The sequence below is a fragment of the Asterias amurensis genome, chromosome 3 (genome assembly GCF_032118995.1).
Source record: "Asterias amurensis chromosome 3, ASM3211899v1".
In the NCBI taxonomy this organism is placed as follows: Eukaryota; Metazoa; Echinodermata; class Asteroidea; order Forcipulatida; family Asteriidae; genus Asterias; species Asterias amurensis.
Window position 1 is genome coordinate 20,992,305 of NC_092650.1, and position 13,537 is coordinate 21,005,841.

A 13,537-nucleotide genomic window follows, 5' to 3' on the forward strand; every position below is an offset into this window, starting at 1 on the left:
CAGGGTCAGCTCGAGGTCATGTGTAGGAGCCGTGTCGATTGAGATTAAAAAAATGGCTTCCCTACTAACGGACACGAGTGCCGAGGTTCCATTATTTTCGGTTTTACCAGGATCTCAACTCATCAAGCAGGGCGCTGAAGCTAAAGTTTATCGGGGAACTTTTTTAGGGAGGGCGTGTGTCGTGAAACAACGGTTTAAAAAGAAGTATCGTCACCCAACTCTCGACGAGAAACTGACGGCCAAGAGAACTTCTCAAGAAGTGCGTTCGCTTTTGAGATGCCAAAAAGCAGGTCAGTGTGAGTGTGTGGAATGGGGGGGGGGGGGGGGGGGGATTTACCTTACGATAAGAGAGCCAATGATTTACAGCTCAACAAGGTGGGCTACTAATACTCCTACAACTATTTCGGTTTCGTCCGGCTATCGTCTCCCGACTATTTCGGTTTCGTCCGGCTATCGTCTCCCGTAACGGAAGACGATAGCCGGACGAAACCGAAATAGTTCTAGGACTCGAGTAGGCTATTAAATATGACGGATTGTGCGTGTCTAATTATGCGTGTCTAATTTTACTTATAGTTATATAAAAAAAAAATGTATGGTAAAAAAAAGTGGACATCTGCTTTTCTGCTCGTGCTAGCCCCACTTGTGTATAAAAAAAAGTGGGGCTACTTTTCTGCTACAGAAAAGCAGGTTGAACTGTAGTTGCGATAACGTAACCCTCCTCCCGACGGCCGCCAGGCCGGAGGGTTACGAGATTGTTTCGAGCGGAAACGGTTGATCTGGTCCAACACGTACAATTTTGACACAGTCACCAGATTTGCCCAGTTTTTACCACTTTCAAAAATCATGACACAAATTCTGAGGGTACGAACTTAATCCGCAATGTCTAATGCAGCGTGCCATAATACTCAAAACACCATTGAGGAAATATTTCGAAGAAAAATGGACAAAAACTTACCAGAACCGGAGCGAAATTCACAGGTCCAAAAGTTGACATCTGCTTTTCTGGTTTCCTGAAAGCAAAAGTGTGGATTGAACATTTTGGGCCATTTCAGTTTCTGCATAGGTGGTGGTTGTAAGCCTATTTTATGTTTTTGATTCAATCTGATCTAACAAACAAAGTAAAAGGAATCACCACAATTGATTAAAAAAGGTTTCTAAGTTTATTTTGAACTAAACAAAAATTGTATGAACTGAATTGAGCCTATTTTCAATATTATATTTCTTTGTTTATGCTTTGCAGGAATTTCTACACCAACAGTCTACTTTGTCAACTATGTTGAGTATTGCATTTACATGGAAGACTTTGATAACTCTGTTACCGTAAGAGAATTTATAGAAGACTTTCAGCGCAGATCTGCTCCATTAGAAGAACTTTTCAAACTTGCTGAAGTTATCGGTAAAATATTGGCCAAAATACACAGCAATGACGTCATCCATGGGGATCTTACCACATCGAATATGTTACTACGCCAACAATCATCTGATTCCAACTTCCAGTTGTCGTCTATTGTCTTAATTGATTTCGGCCTGAGCCAGATATCAGGTTTGGTAGAGGACAAGGGCGTTGACCTTTATGTCTTGGAAAGAGCCTTCTTAAGCACCCATCCGGACACCGAAGTTGTCTTTGAGAAGGTGTTATCAGCTTACGGGAAATCTTATGAGAAAGCAGCTGAAGTTTTGAAGAAATTAGAGGAAGTGAGACAGCGTGGGAGGAAGAGGGTAATGGTTGGCTGATGCTGATTAGAGATTATCAAGTTTTGTATTGGCTTGGATTCTTTGTATTAGCTTGAGGCACTGCAGCCGATTTCACAGAAACGCTAGGATTAATCCTAACTCGAGTTCAGAACGAGTAACCCGTCCTAACTTAGGATGGGTTCAATGCTTCCTACGTATTTGAATACGGCGCTGAACCCGACCTAAATCTAGCCCAACTTGTTGAGCTGTAAATGGCTCTCTTTTAAAGGAACACGGTGCCTTGGATCGGTTGAGTTGGTCTTTGAAAGGGTTTGTAACGGTTTTTTATAAAATGCATATGGGTGGAAAGATGGTGTAAAAGTAGAATACAATGATCCAAACAAACATGCCTTGAAGTTGCACGGTATGGCCGACTGCGTTAGTCTGCAAAATAAAAGGAAAACCACGCAATTTGGGGCAAATTTGTGTGGATCATTGTATTCTACTTTTAAAACATCTTTCTAACCATAGGCATTTTATAACAAACGCTTTTTACAGACCAACACGTCCGATCCAAGGCAGTGTGTCCCTTTAACATCGGTCTCATCATCAGCCATTTTCAGCTCAACAAGGTGGGCTAGTCCTAAGATTAATCCCAAGTTAGGAAGATTTTGGTGAAACCATCCTTGCTCTATGGTGAAACCGACGGCTGGACACCTTTAGTAATTGTCAAAGACCAGTATTCTCACTTCTTGAAAAATTTGGTCTCAATTGGTCATCGCAGGTGCAAGAGAATAATGAAAGAAAAACACCCACTAATAAATGTCCACGTAGGAAGAATAATCCATTATTGGAATACACCATCTAAGAATCATTTCATGCACAAATTTTTCTCAGAATGAAATTGTTTTTGAATCTCCCTTTCTGAAACCACTTTCCTGGCAAGGGAATTGTTTCTGAAAATGGTATACATTATTGACAGCTGCAATGCCTCTTACCAAGTCATTTATATGGTCATTAATTTTTGGAATAATTACAAAAGGTACATCTCCTTTAAGGGCCTTGTGCACATATGACCTCTGATAAAAAGGGTGGCACAATTAGTGTTAGCAATACTAATTTGTGGAATCCTCATTAACCTCAAAAACATACTATATACAATTCATATTCTGAAATCTCAATCCGAGTAGTTCCCAACTTCATAGAGCTGCTTAGCGGACAATTTTGTGCTTGCTGATACGAGTTTCCATTTCTTAGCGCTGGTTACCGTAAGCACTCAAAAAGGCATGCTACCAATCTGGCGCTTACTGTATAAAATAGAATGATACCAATGCAAATCCATGGTGAAAGCTTAAGCAGTACGCCTAAAAGTTTCTTGCCAACCTGCGAAATACACTTATGCTTACACAAATATTTCTGCTATGTAGTAAGCACAATTTTTTTTTTAAGCAGCACTATGAAATTGGCCCCAGAATTTAAAGATCAGTTTTTTTTTAAAGGACTGCAATCTAGTGCCACAGCAAGTGCCTTATGTAGTATGTTTGATTGAGAAAAGATCCAATTTATTAAAGGAACCTTTGCCTTGGATCGGTCGAGTTGGTCTTTGAAAAGCATTTGCAACCGTTTGTTATAAGATGCATATGGGTAGAAAGATGTTGTAAAAGTAGAATAGAATGATCCACACAAACATGCCTCTAAATTGCACTGTTTTCATTATACCTCGGTGACAATCACGGTCGGCCATTTATGCGAGTCAAATTTTTGACCCCCATAAATGGCCGACCGTGTTAGTTCGCACAGTAAAAGGTAAACCACTCAATTTCGAGGCAAATATGTGTGGATCATTGTATTCTACTTATAAAACATCTTTCCAACCATTGCACTGTTTTCATTATTCCTCGTCGATAATTACGATCGGCCATTTATGGGAGTCAAATTTTTGACCCCCATATATGGCCGACTGTGTCAGTTCGCACAGTAAAAGGAAAACCACGCAATTTCGAGGCAAATATGTGTGGATCATTGTATTCTACTTTTAAAACATCTTTCCAACCATATGCATTTTATAAAAAACGGTTAAAAACCCTTTTTATAGACAAACTCGTCCGATCCAAGGCAATGTGTTCCTTTAAACCTATATGAGCCTAGGACAGTAATACCACTCTTGAAGAAAAACAATTCTCTCTGTGAATACAATTCACAAACTACAGTGTTGATTCATAAACAAGTGTTTATTTATAAACAAACAGATGTTTGAACTAACCATGTCATAATTGTTTTCAATAAAGGCATTGTTAATGTTAGTAAATACTATTGGCTCAATTTGTGTCATCTTTTCACTGTACACCACAAGGGTAAATATACCAAGATTCAAAGGCAGTGGACACTTGGTAATGACTCAAAATAAATGGCTTCCTCTGAAGTAACGGAGTTTTCGAAAAAAAAGTAATTTTCAACAAATTCAATTTCGAGACCTCAGAATGAGATTTTGAGACCTCGAAATCAAGCATTTGACAACACAACTTCGTGTGACAAGGATGTTTTTTCTTTCATTATTATCATGCAACTTTGTAATTTTATGCAAAGGCCTATGTTGAGATACATCAAAGAGATTACTGGTGTTTGACAACTACCAATAGTATCCAGTGTCAGTGTGTCTTTAACAAGTACATTTTTATGGTCTTTAATTTGAGTACATGCATGTACATACATGTAATTACAAAAAGTAGTTGATGAAAGGTCATTCTGACCCTCTCCTTCATGCAAAGACACAGAAAATACATAAAGACACAGTACAACCAAACACATTTCCAAGACTTGTATTACAAACTGTATAATTTATTTGGTTGTGTTGATCGATTTGGAAACTTAAATAAGTTATAATACTCAGGCATAATTCAAGCAAATAAAAATAGCAGCTAGTAGTCCATGATCAGATGATGAAATTGTAGTTTTATCGTCTACTAAAATCAAAGTGTCATTCCACATAGCAGACATTGAAACTTGTAATAAAAAATGTAAAATGCCTAGATGGACAAATTACTGGATGGAAAAATGCCTAGATGGAAAAATTCTGAAGAAAAAGAGGAAATCAGAATATCCTCAGATATGTTGTGTTCTTGATGTATCAAATAGCTATTGTTCCACTGAAAACAGATCATGTTCTTCTCCATCCCTGTTCTAGCAACACAAAAGGTTGTGGGTTCGATTCCCACCAAAGTGATTTGCCAAACAGTGAACTTATTTTCTTCACAGAACTCGGGGAAAGTACCAAGTATACAGTGCTTTTCAATATACATCAGTGAAATGGGTCAAAACTAAATTATATTCTCAATTCAGTTGAACTTCACAAATGGTATGCAAGGAACAAACACAATTTTCTGATAGGTGATTAAATTAAAATAGCTAGATTCCTGTATCGTTGTTGCAGAGGTAATCAGAATCTGATAAAGTGAGAAAGGATACTTTTAAATTCTTTATCCCCATGAAGATGTGAAAATTACAAAGATTTAAAGGGTTTGGGTACTTTTTGTACGACACAATGTCCACAGATTTATTTTACATTCACATCTTCACTCACAGTGAATAGAAATTAATGTAATGGCCAAAATCGTCATCTACAAAAGATATCAAATCCCTTTAAAGTAAAATGTACACATTTGACCCTTGGTATGATTTTGTATTCTTGACTGTCCCATCCCTCGTCTTGAAAAAGCCTACAACCTTGACTGCCCTCCGCCAGTAATGAGGATGTTTTCTCCAGTGATGTAAGAAGCGTCATCAGAGCTGAGGAATGCCACTGTGCCCGCACATTCATCTGGTTCACCAGCCCTAAGGGTGTTACAAGTTGAAATAGAAAGAAATACATAACAACAAAACTAGGCATCCTCAACTGGGTACAATTTCAGCGGCAAGAAAACATACCACAACCATAATGATGTTAGACTTTACTTTGCAGGATTATATGATAGGTACTGTCTTTTATTTAGTTTCTTCAAAGGCAGTGGACACTATTGGTAATTGTCAAAGACTAGCCTTCACAGTTGGTGTATCTCACAAACATATATGCATAACATAACAAACCTGTGAAAATTTGAGCTCAATCGGTCATCGAACTTGCGAGATAATAATGAAAGAAAAAAACACCCTTGTCACACGAAGTTGTGTGCATTTAGATGGTTGATTTCGAGACCTCAAGTTCTAAATCGGAGGTCTCGAAATCACATTCGTGGAAAATTACTTCTTTTATGCCACTTCAATGGGAGCCGTTTCCCCCAATGTTTATACCATCAACCTCTCCCCATTACTCGTCACCAAGAAAGGTTTTATGCTAATAATTATTTTGAGTAATTACCAGTAGTGTCCACTGCCTTTAAAGATACTGGACACTATTGGTAATTGTCAAAGATGTATCTCAATATATGCATAAGATAACAAACCTGTGAAAAGTTGAGCTCAATCCGACATTTAAGTTGTGAGATAATAATGAAAGAAAAAACACCCCTTACTTGTCACCAGAGTTGTGTGCTTTCAGATGCTTGATTTCGAGACCTCAAATTCTAAATCCGAGGTCTCCAAATCAAATTCGTGGAGAATTAATTCTTTCTCAAAAACTACATTACTTCAGAGGGAGCATCTGAAAGCACACAACTTCGTGTGAAAAGGTTGTTTTTTCTTTCATTATTACATGTCCATGTATCTCGCAACTTCGACGACCGAATTATCACAGGTTGTTCATTTTCACAGGTTGTTTATTTTATACACATGTTGGGACATGAAAGGCTCCGGTACGTAATCACTCATGTTACGTCATAGTTGGGAGTTCCAATTTGTATAGTGGCTTGGTTGCAGCGTGGAGGTATAACAATGCAAATCCAAGACATGACGTCAAAGTATTGTCCTTTTGACGAGTGTTTTTAGTTTTTCAAAACCTTGAGGTTGGGGCCTGATTTTTTAATCAATAATTACGAAAAATTCAGAAGTGTACACATATGAGAAAATAGAATTAGCTGTTGCAAACAACTTACCAAACAAATGGACCGAGAGTATAAATGAAAAAAATAGTTAATGGCTTGACGTTTCAACCCTAGAAGCCTTCGAGAAAGACTCTGCTAGGGTCGAAACGTCAGGCCAAGCCTTCGAGAAAGACTCTGCTAGGGTCGAAACGTCAGGCCATTAACTATTTTTTGCAAGTGTACACATATATTAAAACTACATTGAAATGGTGAACAAGCGCATTATTAACAAGTTCAAATAGCATTTCCGATAAAAAAATTCCGCTCAAGTAGCTGTTGCTCTAGTCTTACCTTTTGATGGCTGAAGTCACCAATGTTTGCTCAAGAGCTGCTTCATTCGTCCATAACTGACAGATGAAAAAAATAAGCGAGAATTGTCAAAATAATGAAGCACATCAACCAATCCTCAACATGGCCCAACCAATGTCAGGTCTGCTTATTGTGAAATTTTGCACTTACAGTTATTATTCTCTGCTTAAATATTGGGATACTCTTTGTAACACAAAATACAATGTCCACAGATTCATGTTAAACTTACACAGGTTGAAGATAATCATGGTAGAAAGCATACCTCAAAATATTACCAGCTGAGGTGCTGTAATTTTTTGAGAAATGAGTAAAACATAATTTTTGTCTCATTATCACTATTTCTTCATGACATTGTTTTACTCATTTCTCAAAAACTACAGCACCTCAGCAAGTAATATCTTTAGGGAAGCTATCTATTATAATTATCTTCAAACTGTGTAAGTTTATTGTAAATCAGTGGACAACAAAAAAGACCCATTCATACAGGGTTAGTACTAGAACTAGATTTGTATGCAAAGAATGCTAGCGTGAGGTGTGCCTGTGCACCAGCAAAAACATTTTTCTAACTTTGAGAAACTCTAAACTATCCACTGATATACCATAAGCGCCATATTTCTGCTTCCTGTTATTCCTAAAATTGAGCCCATGTTCATGTTCTTCGCAATCGCACACAAGTTTACTAGGTACAGACAAATCCTTGATCAGCATAAGCAGGTGAATTTCCAAACGGGTCACCAGTGCTGGTCCTCTTCCAATTGACGATTCAACTCACCGCTTCACTGAATCTAGTTTTGATGATACCAGGTGCAATGCAGTTGACTCTGATTCCCATTGGACCACAATCAGAGGCCAACGCCTTCGTCATGCCCAGAAGAGCTGTCTTAGAGACCGAATAAGGCCCCAATAACTGAAAACATTAAAAGAACAAAAAAGAGCAAAATATAAACAAAACAAAATCAATTTATATTGTACTTAAACCATTGGACAAGGCACACACTTCGTGTATCACAACTTATATATAAAATAACAAACCCGTGAAAAGTTAGGCTCAATCGGTCATCGGAATCGGGAGAAAATAACCGGAAACCCCACCCTTGTTTCCGCACGTTTCGCCGTGTCATAACATGTGTTTAAAATAAATCCGTAATTCTCGATATCGAGAATTGATAAATGTTTTAATGTTTTCTCAAAAAGTAAAGCATTTCATGGAATAATATTTCAAGAGAAGTCTTTCACCACTATCTTCTGTAAACCCTGTAAGTTGTTTGTAAATCTGTGATTTTTTTTTTTCTATTCCGAAAGTGTATAATGGCTTTAAAGACACTGGACACAATTGGTAATTACTCCATAATTGTTAGCATACAAACTTACTTGGCCCCGAACAATGGAGAGCTGTGGATAGTATACAAATATTGAGTGGCTCAGAGTGGAATGGGAGGAATATTATCGCAAGGTAAAATTTGGACTGTTCCATTTCACAAGGCGAAGCCGAGTGTTCCTTGTCATTGGATGTATTTTAAAAGTATAACATTATGAAAAATCACACAATGCAAAAATCAGATCACAACCTTTTGCACAGGTGCTCCTTTGTTTTAGCAGCGACGCGGCGGCGCTGTACTACACAAAAACATTTGGAACAAGGATGATCCTAACTGTTGAATGGAAATGCTATTTCCCATGGGTGAATAGGTCTTTTTGATCGCCGGTGCGGATGGGAGTAATAGTGAATGTCATGTGAAGTAAGTTCCACCTATCAAATGACAAGGATCTGTATGTCAGCTATATAATATAAAATGTTGTGAGAAATGTCTCCCTCTAAATTAACGTAGTTTTTGAGAAAGAGGTAATTTCTCACTCAAATAATAAAATTATTGTGCGTCTGAAAGCTCACAAAGTAATGCACAAGGGGTGTTTTTCTTTCATTATTCTATGCAAACTCGATGACCAATTGAGCCAAAATTTTCATAGGTTTGTTAATTTATGCATATTATGTTGGGATACACCAAGTGAGAATACTGGTCTTTGACAATTAGCAATCTGTGTAAAGTTTAGGTGCGGTTTATGCTTTTCTAGACAATTCAGTAGGACACAAACCCAGAGCCTTGAAAAAGTGCACACTTTTAAAATAAATACTGGTACATATAAAAGCAAATAGACACAAATGAGCCAAACCAGACAAATATTCAAATATATTTTCTTACCGAAAAAGGCTGAAATCCACCAACTGAAGACACAATTGTGATAGACGAACCCCTTAAAAAGTAAATCAAACCATGAAATATTTTTTATTTTATTCAACATGTTCAAGCGGGGAAATTCAATTCTCCATTTTCTTATGAATTTGAGCTAAGTTATAAAAGAAAAGAAAGGAAAAAATAATGATTGAAACGCTTTTGAAGCACCATGCTATGACACCAAGGTAATGAACAGGGCCCGATTTCATAAAGCCTGTAACTGTAAGAGCTTCACAACAACTTGCTTAGCATGAAATTCCTTCCTGGATAAAAACAGGATTACCAACCAAATTGCCATGTGATTTTCAGTATGCAAACCACAGCCAAATACCAGTATATGCAAAACATTGAAATTTGGTTGGTGATGCTGTTTTTATCAAGGAAGAAATTTCATGCTAAGGCAATTTTTTGTGCTTACAGGCTTTATGAAATTAGGCCTTGTGGCTATTGGGGCAACTGTCTGCATTGCCTCTGTGGTAAAGTATCAGGCCTGAAGAACTTAAAATTCTTTTCCTTGCAACAAATGCGACTCAGTTAAAAAGGTGTTATACTTACTTCCTATCCTTCATGTGTGGAACACATTCTTTAATCAGCAAGAAAGCAGCTTTCACATTGATGTCAAAAATCTACATTGAAAAAAAATGTTGACGTTTTGACCAAAATTAGTTTCACATTAATCCAACATAATTTTGTTTACTCATGTGCTTTTCGTGTTGCGCTACTAACTGATTTGGTTGATGACTGGTTGTTATTGAAGTTGTTTACATGCAAGGACATATGACAACAGGTGGGCATGCAAAACAACCAACTGGACTCCAAGAAACCTGACAAGAAAAAGAGGGCAACAAAACAGAAGGTGGAGAGATGAACTGAGAACATTTAGGGGCATTAATTGCCTGGCAACAGACAGCGCAGGATAGAGTGAGATGGAGAATTGGTGAAGAGGCTTGCCTACTGCAGTGGAGTGAAATAGGCTAGACAGAGTCATGCTAATTAATGAAAAACAGAAAATTCTACCTTATCCCACTGTTCCTCTGTAGTCTGTAAGAAACAGAAAAAAATAACAGTCACAAATTTTGTCATACAAACAAATAATAACTAGTTCTTATTGCACATTTTTACAATAACATTTCAATGTGCTTTACAATAATGCCCTGGTCATTGGGCCAATAACATTCCCTTAATCTTGTTCAGCTCAAGGACACAAGTGTCATGATCAAAATTCGAACCCGCTCTCCACAAATGACCAGAACTTGTTCAAACATGTTTGGAAAAGAAGAGTGAAATCATACATGTAGCCTGCACTGGTTTGCACCAAGATCTAAAACCCTAACAGGGGACAAAAAAACCAAAGACAGATAAACGCACAGAAAATACGCTCTGACACACTCCCCTAAAAGGCTTAACACAGAAGGGTTCAGCATATTATCACCAGTTTAACAAAATTAGAACTTGGACAAACCTCTCCTTTGGCAAAAAAACAAACAAATTCTTTCCCTTTATTTCTTGTACAAAAAAGTAGGTAAACGACCATAGCCTATGGACACCCCACTTCCCACACAGAGGTCTTGATATCTCATTATAAAACAATTAGAAGCGCGGTCCCGGCATGGTTAAACTTTAAGGTGTGGGGTGTCGTGGCCGAGTGGATAAGAGCACCGAACTCAAGCTCTGATGCTTCTGTTCAGCAGAGTGTGGGTTCGAATCCCGGTCGTGACACTTTTGTCCCTGAGCAAGCCACTTAAGTATAATTGCTTCTCTCCACCCAGGGGTAAATGTGTACCTGTGAGGGCAGAGATGGTTCTTGTGATTGGTTTAGCTGAGTAGCACATACATTGCGCGTAGGCTGTATTGCGCCCAGGGAGCTGAGATGGTTTAAGGAATGATTTAAGGCCCAGTGACCAGGGGTAATTGACACCCCTCGGGAGTGAAAAGCACAATATAAAAAACGGTCTATTATCAGTATTTTTTATGGCCATCGCCAGAAACAGTTTCAAATTCCCTGCTCACAACACTAATTGGCCGGAGACCGATTGAGCAAACCTGTGCTGGGCGATAATTTACTCTGCCTGTCGTCTTTCTCCAACCTCCCCCCCCCCACCCCCCATCTTCCATTAAACCCAACCATCTGACCCCCAAAGTCATATTAACAAATCGTTGCATAAGAACTAATGCCTTGCACTTCTCACACAAAAAAACATGCCGGCATTAAATTTTATGCAATTAGTATCACAGAAGATACAACATCTTGCTTGGTATGTTTCTAGGCATACGTTGTATATAATATGGTAAACTTCATGGAAGAAGTATGCTGTTCCTCACCACACTTTCTCCCCCCCCCCCTACAACTCATCTAACGCCCTTCCCTCTCTTTAGTCCAAATTTTTGTTTAAAACAAAAAGCAGCTCTATGCAATTGGGCACAAGACTTCGACGGACTCACCTGCAGCATGGGTCCAAATACAGGATTCACCGCTGCGTTTGATACTAGGATATCTATTCCACCATACTCAGCAACAGTCTGTTGGGAGGAGATAGTCAGATTTAAAGCTCTGAGTAAAACAAAATTTCTGCTGTAACTTCTGAAATGACAACAGATGGACAACAAGAATAATAGATTTGCAACCGAGGACAGGGATAAGGAAAAGAGGTAAACAGAGAGAGAAGAAGGTGGAGAGATGACATCAGGGTATTATGCAGGAACAACATGGACCAGAACTGCAAATTGAAATATAAATGAATGGCGTTTAATGGAGGGCTACATCTTACACTGGATGAAGAGAGCCTAAATGAAACAGAATAGAAGCATTCCAGAAAAAAAGGAGCTACCCCGGAAAAGTGTTTTTGAAAAACAATTTTGGGAAAACAATTGTCATTCTATGAGGTTGTAGGCTCCACTATCCATTCCTAATTTTCGGTATCTCTTACCTGACTGACTAGATTAGCGCGATGTTCAGCTTTTCCTACATGGCATACCATGCCGCTGACACTCAACTTGTCAGCTTTCAGCTGTTCGAGGGCGCTGTCTACATTTTTTTGCTTTCTACTGCTTATCACCACATGGGCACCTTCATTGCCAAGTCGTTTTGCGATGGCAAAACCTATCCTGTAAGTAATAGGTACATATGCAGAAAATTAAAAAGCACTGGACACTATTGGTAATTACTGAATTTTGTTTTTTAACAATTAAAACTTATAATAATATAATATAATGAATAATATTTATTCAGGCAAACACATTTACAAGCACATGTGCACATTATTAAAAACATTTAAGAAAACAAAGTTAAACAAAAGTGGGATGCCCTGTGCCCAAGAGGGCATACCATAGTACATGTAAAATAATCAATAACTATCGCCAAAAGCAATACGGTATGGCTCCTAAATCCCCCAAAACACATTAAGGCAAGAGCAAGAGAGGGCATAGCGCAGAAGAGAATACGAATCACTGAACACTTATCCCTACCTTCTTACTTGGTAAGAAGCAATGGAGAAGCGGCTCCCTCTGCTCTGAAATCAGTGCATTTTGAGAAATATTTCACTTTGAAAGTCTATATCATTCTTTTTGATCCCAACAAATTGAACAAATGAAGCGTTACCGTGTATTGTATTCCTTTTTCAAATTTTATTATGAATTATTTTTTTCTGCATAGGCCTACTTTTTGTTTTTGATTAAAAATTCATCAAAAATCAAACTGGTTGACACACTCACCTTTTTATTTACAATCAAATAAGATTAAGAATGAACTTTGTAATTGGTTAATCTCAAATTAATGCAAGTCATTCACTTTTCCTCAAGCGGCACTTTTCCTAAAGGATGTATTGTGGGAAATAACACTTTACTATAACTAAACATAACTTGATTTGCTCACCCATCAGTTGATGCAGTGACAACAGCCACTTTTCCAATTAGCCTTTTGCACACAGAAGCACTTGCCATGTTTCTTGTGGGGATGGTGTTGGTGCAGTGGTGGCTGCTTGATAATGATAGAGTGGATCTCCTCCTTAAAGTAGAACAGACAACAGCTCGAAAACCGCTTTGAAGAATGCTCATGCTTATCTTGTATTTTAATAAGTTCTAAATACCCATACGTCCAAAGTCCGAAAGAAGATCATGCTTTTTCTTTACGCCGATCGCATACACCATGTTTTGACTGTTAATTTCATATAGTACTTTAATGAGTACGGTTCCCTGCCTCGCGTTCATTGAACAGAACGACCTAAACGATACAATTGATTTAGTGCCAGTCTATTTCTAACTTTGGATTAGTTCACTTTTTTGTTAATGAGCTATATACGAGAGTAC

General features: G+C 38.0%; 2 protein-coding genes across 2 annotated transcripts; one reads left to right on the forward strand and one right to left on the reverse strand.

Moving 5' to 3' along the window:
• The first annotated feature begins 26 nt into the window (after positions 1-26).
• Positions 27-4,078, forward strand: LOC139934929 (EKC/KEOPS complex subunit TP53RK-like). Its single transcript, XM_071929354.1, has 2 exons — positions 27-290; positions 1,241-4,078. The coding sequence occupies exons 1-2, from the start codon at positions 53-55 to the stop codon at positions 1,732-1,734; spliced, it is 732 nt and encodes a 243-aa protein (XP_071785455.1). The 5' UTR covers positions 27-52; the 3' UTR covers positions 1,735-4,078.
• A 150-nt stretch (positions 4,079-4,228) lies between these two features.
• Positions 4,229-13,409, reverse strand: LOC139934928 (dehydrogenase/reductase SDR family member 4-like). Its single transcript, XM_071929353.1, has 9 exons — positions 13,104-13,409; positions 12,160-12,337; positions 11,675-11,752; positions 10,250-10,273; positions 9,788-9,858; positions 9,200-9,251; positions 7,771-7,905; positions 6,981-7,036; positions 4,229-5,505 (listed from the first exon to the last, which is right to left on the reverse strand). The coding sequence occupies exons 1-9, from the start codon at positions 13,283-13,285 to the stop codon at positions 5,391-5,393; spliced, it is 891 nt and encodes a 296-aa protein (XP_071785454.1). The 5' UTR covers positions 13,286-13,409; the 3' UTR covers positions 4,229-5,390.
• Positions 13,410-13,537: the final 128 nt, after the last annotated feature.